The 13,339-nt window shown below is 40.6% G+C and overlaps 1 protein-coding gene across 2 annotated transcripts in view; it reads left to right on the plus strand.

Annotated features, from left to right (window-relative positions):
• The first annotated feature begins 738 nt into the window (after positions 1–738).
• abca3b (ATP-binding cassette, sub-family A (ABC1), member 3b) overlaps positions 739–13,339 on the plus strand; it is a 50,361-nt gene continuing 37,760 nt past the window's right edge. For both annotated transcript variants that reach the window (XM_053653148.1, XM_053653155.1), the window contains exons 1-2: positions 739–1,170; positions 6,845–6,926. In XM_053653148.1, the coding sequence (XP_053509123.1) occupies positions 6,873–6,926 (54 nt within the window). In that variant the 5' untranslated portion in view covers positions 739–1,170; positions 6,845–6,872. The remainder of the gene's footprint in view (positions 1,171–6,844; positions 6,927–13,339) is intronic.

Raw genomic sequence — 13,339 nt, forward strand, 5'->3', positions numbered from 1 at the left:
GCCTAAATAAGAGTTTCCTTACAGAAAGTTTCACCGTATCAGCGATACTACATTTTTCTTTGTAAAATAACAACACATATTAGTTCGATTATGTGGAGCGTCTGCCAAGCAAGTACCTGTACATGAGCTTTACTATGGAAACGATAACCTGGAAACAATGAAGGAGCAGTTACAGCTACTGTCACTACTGTCAGAAGCGCAATTATAGAAAATTAACCCACAACTTCTGACCAATCAGATTTGAGAATTCAGTAGCGCCGTGGTGTAATACATTCCATTTTCTTTTCTTTCAAATTTCTTGTGAGAACAGCACTGTATAATACTGGCGGTGTGTGTGTGTGTGTGTGTGTGTGATGGCCGCAACACATCTCAAAAAAGTTGTGACGGGGCCAACTTAGGGTTACTAAAAAGAAACAGCTGGAGAAACATTTTGCAGTTAATTAGGTTAACTGGCAGCAGGTCAGTAAGATGATTGAATATAAAAAGAGTATCTTCGAGAGGCAGAGTCTCTCAGAAGTAAAGATGGGATGAAATCTGGATGGAAGCATATGTTGCTCTAAAACCTGTATATACCTTTCAACATTGATGGTGCCTTTCCAGATGTGCAAGCTGCCCATTCCATAGGCACTAATGCACCCCAATACCATCAGAGATGGAGGCGTGTGTGTTTGTGTGTGTGAGTCTGTGTGGCGTGTCGTACAACCGTGAGACAGTGACGTAACCTGAAATTATTCCATGCACGACTCGTTTTTTGGATAACGAACCGTCTTGACAAGCAGTACAATAAACAGATAATTTCTACAATAAACACATTATGCTTGTAGTGAACTCTTTACAATATAAGCTCAGATTTAGGTCATAGTTGTTTTGTTTGCTCCCCCGGCTGAGCACGTGACCAAAGCTGGCCCGTCACGTGACTTCGTTTGTTGACGTGTGTTCGTGTGTTCATCAGAGCCGGGCGCAATGTCATTCCTGCCGAGCCGATATTTTCTAATATAATGCCAGATCAGGGGTCTTCCTTAAACAATCCAGGCGCATGAACACCTCTCCGGATGATTAGACCGAAGGAGCACGTCGTTCTTTAATGTTTTTGTCTTTATCTTTAGGAGGGATATTTTTGCCAGCCTGGCTGAAAGGACAGCTTATGAAGTTCATCCTGAAAGTACGAAGGTAATGACTTACACTGTGCTGCACTCTGTTAGGGATCTCTCTCTCACTGTGATCAAGGGGCAGTCAAAACATGGCACTGTCACACACACACACACACACACACACACCACCATTGTTCACTGTGTCCGGTTAGAAAGACAGAGCTGTGTATGTTTTCGTTTCTTAATCATCGACTGCAGCTCAGCTCTCTATAGTTTGGGCTGTATTTGGCTTAAATACAATTTGTGGGATAATTAGTTCAAATGTAGAACAATCATTTTAAGTGTCATGCATTGCTACATATGATAAAGGCCTCGTATTTTTGCCTAGCAAGCGATAAGTATCTGCATGCGTTTGCACCACCGTTTCTTAACTTGTTTTTGTCAGTTCAGTTTATTTGTATAACGCTTATAACAATACGCAGCTTTGTAGAATTCCGGTTATAGATTTATATTTGCATCCTTAATGAACAAGCAGTTCAAACTGCAATATGACTAGGTAGGCTACGTCATTTGGACAATGCGCTATCGCAGTGCATTGTGGGCTTTGGTGTGTGTGTGTGTGTGCACTGTAGCTGCTTCTCATTTCTTATTTGTGCATCCTGGTTTCCTTTCTTCGCTTCTTTTCCTTGCGCTTCCTTGCGCTTCCATCCTAAAGGGGCTCTGCCCCTTTAGGATGTGAGGGGTGGATGCAAGGATGAGATGCCAGGACAGAGGTATGGAATATCGTTGCTCTGTCAAGCGTGACTTCAGAGCGCCTTCACTTAATGATGACTGCACTCAGCTGGATGACCTCACTGCGCTTCAGGGGTCTGCTGTTATGTTGTTGGAGTTTGGTTAATAAGAACATTTTTAATAAAGCTAAAATCAAGATGATGCTCTCCAAGAAGGATCTCGAAACTGTTATTCATGTGTTTATAACATCTAGGTTGGACTGTTGTAATTCGCTCTATCTGAGTTTGCTTAGAACAACTGTTGATTGTTTGCAGTTGGTACAAAATGCGGCATCCAGATTACTGACTGGCACTAAAATACATTACACCTGTTCTCGCTTCTCTTCACTGGTTACCGGTCAAGTTCCGTGTTGATTTTTTAATTGTGCTTTTTGTTTTGAAAGCTTTGTATGGACGTGCTCCGCAGTATATTTGTGATCTTTACACCCTGTACACTGCTTCAAGACACCTTCGATCATCCAGTCAATTACTACTCTCAGTTCCTCGTTTACGTTTTAAGGTGTTTAAAGGTGACTGGTCTTTCTCGGTGGCTGCTCCTAGACTTTGGAATAGTCTTCCTCTCCACATTAGATCTTCCCCTTCCGTTTTGGTGTTTAAATCCTCTTTGAAGACCTACAGTGAGGGAAAAAAGTATTTGATCCCCTGCTGATTTTGTAAGTTTGCCCACTGACAAAGAAATGATCAGTCTATAATTTTAATGGTAGATTTATTTGAACAGTGAGAGACAGAATAACAACAAGAAAATCCAGAAAAGCACATGTCAAAAATGTTATAAATTGATTTGCATTTTAATGAGGGAAATAAGTATTTGACCCCCTCTCAATCAGAAAGATTTCTGGCTCCCAGGTGTCTTTTATACAGGTAATGAGCTGAGATTAGGAGCACACTCTTAAAGGGAATGCTCCTAATCTCAGCTTGTTACCTGTATAAAAGACACCTGTCCACAAAAGCAATCAATCAATCAGATACCAAACTCTCCACCATGGCCAAGACCAAAGAGCTCTCCAAGGATGTCAGGGACAAGATTGTAGACCTACACAAGTCTGGAATGGGCTACAAGACCATTGCCAAGCAGCTTGGTGAGAAGGTGACAACAGTTGGTGCGATTATTCGCAAATGGAAGAAACACAAAAGAACTGTCAATCTCCCTCGGCCTGGGGCTCCATGCAAGATCTCACCTCGTGGAGTTGCAATGATCATGAGAACAGTGAGGAATCAGCCCAGAACTACACGGGAGGATCTTGTCAATGATCTCAAGGCAGCTGGGACCATAGTCACCAAGAAAACAACTGGTAACAAACGCCGTGAAGGACTGAAATCCTGCAGCGCCCGCAAGGTCCCCCTGCTCAAGAAAGCACATATACATGCCCGTCTGAAGTTTGCCAATGAACATCTGAATGATTCAGAGGACAACTGGGTGAAACTGCTGTGGTCAGATGAGACCAAAATGGAGCTCTTTGGCATCAACTCAACTCGCTGTGTTTGGAGGAGGAGGAATGCTGCCTATGACCCCAAGAACACCATCCCCACCGTCAAACATGGAGGTGGAAACATTATGCTTTGGGGGTGTTTTTCTGCTAAGGGGACAGGACAACTTCACCGCATCAAAGGGACGATGGACGGGGCCATGTACTGTCAAATCTTGGGTGAGAACCTCCTTCCCTCAGCCAGGGCATTGAAAATGGGTCGTGGATGGGTATGCCAGCATGACAATGACCCAAAACACACGGCCAAGGCAACAAAGGAGTGGCTCAAGAAGAAGCACATTAAGGTCCTGGAGTGGCCTAGCCAGTCTCCAGACCTTAATCCCATAGAAAATCTGTGGAGGGAACTGAAGGTTCGAGTTGCCAAACGTCAGCCTCGAAACCTTAATGACTTGGAGAAGATCTGCAAAGAGTGGGACAAAATCCCCCCCTGAGATGTGTGCAAATCTGGTGGCCAACTACAAGAAACGTCTGACCTCTGTGATTACCAACAAGGGTTTTGCCACCAAGTACTAAGTCATGTTTTGCAGAGGGGTCAAATACATATTTCCCTCATTAAAATGCAAATCAATTTATAACATTTTTGACATGCGTTTTTCTGGATTTTTTTTGTTGTTATTCTGTCTCTCACTGTTCAAATAAATCTACCATTAAAATTATAGAATGATCATTTCTTTGTCAGTGGGCAAACGTACAAAATCAGCAGGGGATCAAATACTTTTTTCCCTCACTGTATTTGTATTCTTTGTATTTTAATTGAGTCTGTAAATTTTTAATTGGTCTTATCTTTGGTTTTTGTTTACTCTTAATTCCTTTTAATTCTGCTTTATATTTCTTGTACAGCACTTTGGTTTCAACATCTGTTGTTTTACATGTGCTTTATAACTCAATAAACAAAATAAACTAAACTAAAGCAAAATGCACTGATAGTATGAAATATCAGGGTTATTCAACAATGAATTAATTAACAATACATAAATAATCGCATCTTTTGTGCAGCTTTGCATATCCAAACATGCAAGGATCAATTAATTACAATACTCATTATAAGCATATTATTATTTAATTATCTTTCACACAAAATTCCATCTCACCATCCAAGGACATTTTGTTTGAGATTGTGGCAGGTGTGAAGGAGAAGGGGAATTTATACGTGCGTCAGGTTTTTCCTGTCTGCATAGGATACACCTGTGTATCCTCTCTCCTACTGTAACTCCTCTGGAAGCTTCCTTACTCCTTGTTCCTCACCTCCTCACAGTGCAACCAGAGAATTGGTTTGTTCTTCAAAATGGCTGATTTCGATGGATTTCCAGGTCACGGGCTGGAGGGCGGAGGTGTGTGGAAATGAGGAAACACCAATTTAAGTATTGAGAAGCCCCCTGTGTGTATTCGCATCAGCCCAACATGACAAATCTCTCAAAATAGTGCCGTGGGTAGTGAATGGGGTGTGGTTTTAGACACATGTAACATTCTGAGCATCCTGACCAACCTCAGATGAGTGCTTCTGGTAGTGAAGGATTTTACTGACTTCACCTGATCCAAAGATCATTATTTAAACGTATTAATTAAAACGATAAATGCCAATCTTCCCTCACAGCAAATGTTCACTAGTGAGTCTTTAAAGGAACCCTCCACATACATATAAATATGTTTATATTGAAATATGTTTGATATGAGTATAGATTCTAGTCCTAGTTTGATGGTCGGTGCTGTATTTTTTCATTCCTATGAGAAGTTAGTAGCTGTGTGCTGCACTGACATCTCGTTCTTTATTGATTACAGCACAGTTAAATTCTTTTCTTTGCATATCCCAGCATGCCAGGAAGTTGGGGTCAGGGTGCAGGGTCAGGCAGATACAATGGTGTTTAATAGGAAAACAAATTCAACAACTTTAAACATAATTGAAAACAGTCTGGTTTTGTTGTTCGCTCCTAAAAACAAAAGAGAATGAGCTTTGTTTCTTACATCATTTTCCAGAAACGTTAAATTATTTGCGTTATGTACTGAGATAATCATCACTCCATGCAAAGGGTGCATTTATTCTTTATTGCCTTAAAGATCCATAATTATGTAGCTATTCAGCATTACCAGTATATTATTAAGACACTTTAGTTAAACAGATCATTTAAACATTATTTAACTTATCTGATGCAACAGCTTTCATCGTGCTATCAGTTATACAGATTTGGCACTCTTCATAGTCGCCAAGCTCCAAACATCTCTTATCCCATTGTTTTGACCTTTATCATCACTTGGAAAAATACAGTTTGCCGAACTGTGACTTGAAAGCTTAACGTCTGGAGTAGTGACATGTAGAATAATATTTACCCTTGGTGTACACCTCAGATGACAATAAGTGTAAGGTGTTTTCTTATACATCTTTTTCAGCTTGTAGTTGCAAAATGCAAGTCTAAAAAAAGATACATTGCTTGTATGTTTGTTACCATAATACACTTTAAATATGTTTATGTTGAAATATTTATGATGTGCTTAGTGATTCTGATGCTAATTTGTTACTTGGTGCTGTATTGTTGTTCCTGAGAGAATTGAGCAGTTGTCTGCCACACTGCCACAAATGTCAGTGACATTTAATTTCCAACAGTCAGGTTTTGCTGTTAGCTCTTAAAAACAAATAAGAGCGAGCTTTTTTTTGACTCACCATTTTCCAGCATCATTCAATGTCATGCTAATGAGAAATCCAGTGTAGAAATAGTGGAGACTGCAGACGTGGAATTCAAAGTTCCAAAATGCAATGCGGCTACTCAACGCAGTTGTGCTGAGGGGCTCGGCTCAGCTAGTTAGTGATGCCGTTGATGGCAGTGTTAGCATGAAAGTTACAGCATTCGAACCTCAGCTGTTTGAGCAGAGTGTACAGATGAAGAAGTGAGAGAGCTGGACAGAGTGAAGGATTAAAGCCCTGCTGAATCGTTCTCATTAGCTGGAGTTTTAGCAAAGGCTAAATCCCACTGGCATTAAAATCTGCAGGTAGTCAAAGTGCATTGTGGGTAGTAGAAGAAGTGGTTACCAAATGAAAATAAACCAACATGTCAGTGAAAGAAGAGTGAACGAGAAATGTTAACTCAGTATTTGGCCACAAGTTTTTGTGTCTTTTGTATTTTTTTTTTTTTCAAATGATAAAAAAATTATTTAAAAAAAAATCTTCAGAGATGATGACTCTGTTGGTGTTGTTTTGACTTCTTTAATTTTAAAATCAGAATGTTAATTTAAAAAAAAATGTTAAAATATTACTACTACTTCTAATATTAATTATAACAATAATAATCATCATCATCATCATCATTTAAATAGTGACAATTGGAAAGCTTATGAAAGCTCAGAATATTTACAGTGTCATGTTTACTCAGTCCATGCCTCTGTGAAAACGGCATTTCAAGAATGGAAATAAATAAATAAATAAAAGCACAAACTGCTGGTAATAATGTTACATGTTGTGGCTAATTTCCCTTTATCGTTCTAGGTTGTAAAGCAGTGGCTGTGAACTAACCATGGCTGTGTGGCGACAGTTTGGCCTACTTCTCTGGAAGAACTACCTACAGCAAGTGGGTCTCGCTTTTCTGTATTCCTTCAGAATATAGCTCCTTCATGGAGCTGAATTGAGCGAGAAATCCAACAAAGGGAAACATTTTTTGGGATGTAAAATAATATGTAGTTGTATTGCTTTATATCTGAAGAACCTAATGCCGATGGTTCGTTAATAAGAAATTGCTTATAAAGAAGAAAAGACTATGCTTATAGAACACAAACACATATATCAGAAATTAAATTCTGTTTATGTAAGATTTAGAGTTGGCCACTATACACTTTAAATAACATATCGAGTCTAATCATAGCCAATCAATTCAGTGCTGAGTCCATTGCTCGTCGAAAGCAAATCTATCCAATCTGCTAAAGGAGATTCTCAAACTCAGCTAATGCTTTATCTAATCAGCGGTTGGGGAGCAAAGTGGATTTTCATAGTCAATCAGAAGGCATCAATAGTTAAGCCTTTTAACCCTACTGAAAACCTTGGCCAAGGATTCTGTTGGTTTGTACATTGACAGAGACATTTTTCTGCAAAGTATATGGATTATGCATTTACCATAATGGTGTGATGGCAATAGTGTATTTCTTGCAGTGAACTCATTGAGCTGTGGACTTTTCTGTTTGGATTGACTATATAACTAAACACTTGGGAGCGATTTGGTGCGACAGTGGAACACTTTACCTGAGGTGGGAATAAACCCCAGATGGGATGCTGGTCCCATTACAGGGCACCATGCACACATGCGTTCTCACACACAGGGGAAATTTAGTTGCCGATTCACTTACTAAGTCACTTTATTCACCTACATGATGCACTGTACATTTAATGTTACAGCTGTTGACAAATCAAGCACTTTGCATTTAATCGAACACAGAGCATTGAGATTATTTAGCCCCAAATATTGGGTATCTTTCTCCTGAATTACTAATAATCAATATTCATAGCAGCTATAAATTTTTTAAAAAAATTTTTAAACTACATCAGTCCACCTATACAGCATATCATGCCAGATGTAAACATGAGTTACAGATGTGTATATATAATTAGGCAGCTTAATGAATAGTACTAAGAGCATAAGTAAAGACTACAATAACAGAATGTAGAATTATGGATTGGATGAGTTAGAAATCAGAATAATCTCTTTTTATATTGGTTAATGGAAGGAAGCTGTTGTGGTGGCTTCAGAAACAAACTGATTATTAGATGGGTGGGGTCCTTGCTTTGGTAGTGAACAATTTGTTATTTAGATCAGTAGCCATCTAGTGATCTGTTAAGCAATTCAGGTCAGCAGTTTCTTCAGATGAGAGGAAGAAGACAGGAACCAGACTGTAATACAGGATGTGAGAATGCTGTCATTGATCGCTCTGGTGCAGGAGGTGGGGCAGCACACTAACAGGAAGAATATATAGTTGGGAGCTTTGTAGGAAATAGCTCTGCCCCTGCTGTAGTCTACATTATTCTAGGTACTGCTAATGAACTTTTTGATCAAAGCTGTGTATCATAAGAGATCAAAATTTTGCTGATGTCCTGAGCAACAGTAAGATGAAGAAAGAGCTTGATTTGTATTGAAGCTGGAGGTTACATTGACAAAATGGTTCTGATATAGATAGTAGACAACTGGCATAGGTAGTATTTTGAGAACTGGGACCATTTAGACTTTAAAGCAACTGGATATTGTGCATCTAATCAAATATCAGCTTCATTACAGTTTGAAGCAGTGCTAGTATGGAGCAAGTCTGGGAGGTGGAAAAATGATTAACTTGGGTTAGATGGGTGAGGGGAAAAAGGGAACCTGATAGCTTGTGTGTCAGGATTAACTGGTTTGTCTTGTTTAAAATGCAGTGGTGGCTCAGTGGTTAAACCACTCATGTACCAATGTTGTGAATTTAAATCCTAGCATTGCCAAGCTGCCAAAGAGGAACCCTTGGGTAAGGCTTTTAACCCTCAACTGGATTGGTTAGGAGTGCCATGACTGGCCCTGCTCTTTGAACCCAATATTCAGTAAACAGAGTCAGAAAACGAAGAGCTCATAGCTCTGTGGTTTGGAGTCCTTTAAAGTACTCACTAATCATAAACCTTTAGTCCCTTTGATAAACCAGAAAAACCTTGACGAGGTCCCCATCCGCTATCAGCAACTCCTAATTAGGATGATGCGATTCATCCAAGTGGCAGCGTATACCCCGGGAAAGTCTGCTTATAGCAGACACACTGTCCAGACACCCCTTGGCCAACTCAACAGTCAGACCACGAAGAGGAAGTCGAGGCCTACATAGCTGAAGTTGAGGAGCACTTGCCGGCTTCATCTCAGAAGCTACAGCAGATAGCTGATGCTACAAAAGCAGATGAGGAGCTGCAAAGCGTTCTTAAATATGTCAGGCAAGGGTGGCCTAAACATGTAAACGCGGTCAATTTGTGAGTCTGCTTTAGCCAACAGGGGTTTTTGAGCGAGTCGACAGAGCTTCTCCTGCACAGATCAAGAATTGTGATCCCAGTTAAAATGAGAGATGAAGTACTTGCTCACATTCACAAAGGCCACCAAGGACTTTGCAAGTGTCGTGAGCAGGCTTGCCTATCTGTATGGTGGCCAGGCATCAGCCTGATCTAAAATGCAAAGTGAGTCAATGCCAGTTGTATCAGATTAATAGGCCAACTCAATGCAAGGAGTCATTGCTGGTAACAAAGTTACCCCAGGTCCATGTAGACACCTTGGGGTAGATCTCTGCTATGTAGGTGGCCATCAATACCTTGTAGTAGTGGACTATTACTCGAGATTTATTGACATAGTGGACATGACAAGCAGATGTGTAATCGGCAAGTTAAAGAGTATGTTTGCATGTTTTGGCATCCCTGAAAGGCTGTGCTCTGACAACGTTCGACAGTTCGCATCAGTTGAGTTTAAGATATTTGCAGAACAGTACGGCTTTGTTCACGTGACATTGAGCCCTCACTTCCCGCAATCAAACGTAGAGGCAAAGAGGGCTGTTCAGACATCAAAGAAGATTCTGAAGCAGGACGACCCTTTCTCGGCCCTTCTTGCATGTAAGGCAACTCCAATAGCAGTTGCGGAGTGCAATCCATCGCAACTTTTCATGGGTAGGCACCTCAGAACAACAGTTCCAGTGACTGCAAGTAGCTTGGCCCCAGAATGGCCTGACTTGAAAAGAGTGAAAGCTAAGGATCACAGACTGTAGGAATCTTACAGATACTTCTTCACTTCACTACACGGTGCTAGATCCTTATTGCCACTACATCCTGGGGACTCCTTGCACCTAAAGTTGGATGGTGAAAAAGACTGGACGATAAAAGGGATTGTAAGTTGTCAAGCTGAACAGCCGAGGTCATACTATTTGTCATCTGACCATGGAGAACTTCGCAGGAATTGCAAACATCTCCAAGCCATTCCAGGGAGTACTGCTACTCTATATGAACAAGCGCTACCCGACTGCATAACAGATGCTGAGGAAGGTAACCTGCCCATGGTTCCAAGTGAGCAATTGCCTGGGGCGTATCAAGGAACATCTTTTCCTTACTTAGAACCTACTGCTGCTGTGCCTTGTACTCCACAACAAATAGTGTCGCCCAAGACGACACGCTGTGGGCGTGTGATAAGAAAGCCTTTTCACTACCAGTCATAATACAGATTCAAAGTACAGACATACCCCCCAAAAATTTCTTGCTGTAGTTTGACTAGTGCGTTACAGAGACTTTGTACGTGGAAAGATTATGTATGTATGTATGTATGTATGTGGAAGTGTTCAGTAAACAGAGTCAGAAAACACATGCAAGTCTAGCGTGGTTTATGACACCCAACACCATCTAAGCTAGCATTAATAAAAAAAATATTTTTTAATTGTCCATATATGTGCATATTTATTAAGACAGTAAAGACTGTCATTAGAATTTGTTCATGCTGTTAGTAAGTGTGGAGGAGGGCTGAATTTCGCTCCTTCTACTTGTGAGTAGTTGATGTGATGATAAGGAATGAATAGAAGACTTCATTGCCAAATTGCCTCTCTAGTTTGTATGTGTAAATGTCTTTAGTTACCTTCTTCAACAAATTCCTGGTCAGCACTTTTGCCTGACTCCATTCTGTGAATTTTCATTTTTCTAAGGCCCCAAACTTTGGAGTTATGACAATACGGGTGGTACTCAGTCCGGGGTAAAAGTGTCACCTTCTCGCATGCTTCCCCTAAGAAATTCAGCCACACAGTTTAAGACGTTTTGGAAATGATCATGAACAATGCTTTTTAGAATTCCTGTTTAAATAGCTTAGTTTATGGTCATTTTTAGTTGTAAATTCTAACATTTCAGTGGCTGTCTCATTCCCTTTTTAAAAATGTTACCCCATTTTCTTCATTTTCATCACACCCACTACCTAGCTCTCCCCATCACATGGCAGCTACCAGCTGTGTACAGTAGTGTGAGGGCAAACAGGTGCTTCCTCGAAGACACGTGACACCAGCCACCACAGCTTTTCAAACTGCTGTTCATGCTACTTCACACTGCAGCTGAACACACTCAGAGGAAAATGCTAACTGCCCTGTTCCTCATACATGAACTCACAGATACCCATGATTTGTTAGTGTTGCTCTGATTGACAGGGGAGACAGAAATGCTGTCTCACACCCAGAGGGCATGGGCAATTTTGCTCTCTTGAACTCCCAGGCCACAGATTGCTATGGCATCGTCAAGATTCATCAGGATGATCTCCAGACTATAGGGCAAGCACACTTCTATTGTGCCACTTGGGAGTCCCATTTCCTTGCATCTTTTATTACACTCCTACATACGTACCTGTCATCAGGTGAACTGGCAGCAGTAGGCTTTTGCTTCTCCTTTTCTTCATAAGCATTTGTTTATATTAGTAATCAATAAAACAAAGAGAATACAAATAGGGGATTTGTAGAGAAAGGAAAACGTTTCAGTTGTATAGCTGTAAAATCTGAAGATATTACATATTAACATTATAACAGTTTATCACATTTTACAGTATTATCATATAATAAGTGTTCAAGATCTACAGTGGCATTCTGGGAGGCCTGGAATCACTAAACAGAGCAAATACAGTATCTCTTGCTTTTTTCAGTCAGTTCACAGAACTTACTTGTGACTCATCTAGTCGTATAGTAAGGGATGTTTGGAAAAATGTATTACATTTTCCCGTAAAACATTTGGCTATAGACTTGGTGTCTTTTTGTCTTCATTTACTTATGCACACAATCAGTAAATCAATAATGGAGTGAGTCACTGAACCATCCTCTTATGCCAGACTCCTCCTCCCAAGCACTGCGCCTGATGGGGGTGTGCAATTACTGCAGTTCTAACTCTGTTTGCTTGTTCTTTATTTTCCTGTTAAATAGAGACATTTTAAGCTTTCTGAACTAACCATTCAGGAGTTCGGTGAAAAGACTTATTTTCCCCAAAGATGAGGCACGGTCTTTGTCCTCGTTCCTCTTGCTGCTGCAGTCAGCGTTGCTAGGAAACCAAGTTCAAGGGAGGATGGCTAGGAAACCCGGGAGGAGCATGTGTCTGACTGAAAGAAAAAAGGCTTTATACAGGGGTAGGATTTTGAAGACCAGGATTAATCAAATATGAAAAGACAACACAAGTACATTTCTGTGGATGGTTTCCATGGTATTAAAGGATCAGTGTAAATAATAATGAAGTTAACTTTGTGCCTTACACTAATTTAGAGCTGTCAGTTTTTCTGTTTGAATACTCTTTAAAATTTTGTGCATAAAATGTACATATTTCACTCCGGTGGAAAAATCAACGCTCCTTCTCCACTCTGCTCAACTGCTCGTGTTTGGAGCCAAGAGACCTGCGTGACCCACTGAGCAGTGTAGCTCCTAAACTGAGAGAGACTAAATAGTTAATCATTTATTACTTATGACCATGCACATAAGCCTGAAGTTACATGTTCCTGCTCTTGGAAGAAGCTGCTTGCTCAGTGCTGTCCAGGGCATTGCACATGCCAATTGAGCCACGCTGGGCTATTCAGTGGTTCGCACTGCGCTACCCAGTGGGTCACGAAGGTACAGTCCAAGCTGCGTGGTCCTTCTGTGTAGCTAAGTTTGATCAGCTTTTGAGTTGTTTGGCTTCCCATACAAATGTCCATTTCACTATGGCATATAGCTATCCAACAATAATCAAAACATGCCATTCACCATGTGAAGAATTCATACTTAGTTAGCAAGGTTTGTGGTGATGGTGATGCTTTGTTCCCAGATACACTGAATGATTTATTTGCAGGGGTTGATTCATAGAACAATGTGCTGGTAGGGAAGACCACCCCAACGTCCATAGACCAAATACTCTGCCTGTCTGCAGTAGACATCAGTAAAACTCTGCCCAGAGTTAACCCATGGGAAGCTGCTGGTCCTGACAACACACATGGCTGGGTGCTCAGGCAATGTGTTGATCAGTCAA

The sequence above is a fragment of the Ictalurus furcatus genome, chromosome 2, assembly GCF_023375685.1.
Source record: "Ictalurus furcatus strain D&B chromosome 2, Billie_1.0, whole genome shotgun sequence".
NCBI lineage: Eukaryota > Metazoa > Chordata > Actinopteri > Siluriformes > Ictaluridae > Ictalurus > Ictalurus furcatus.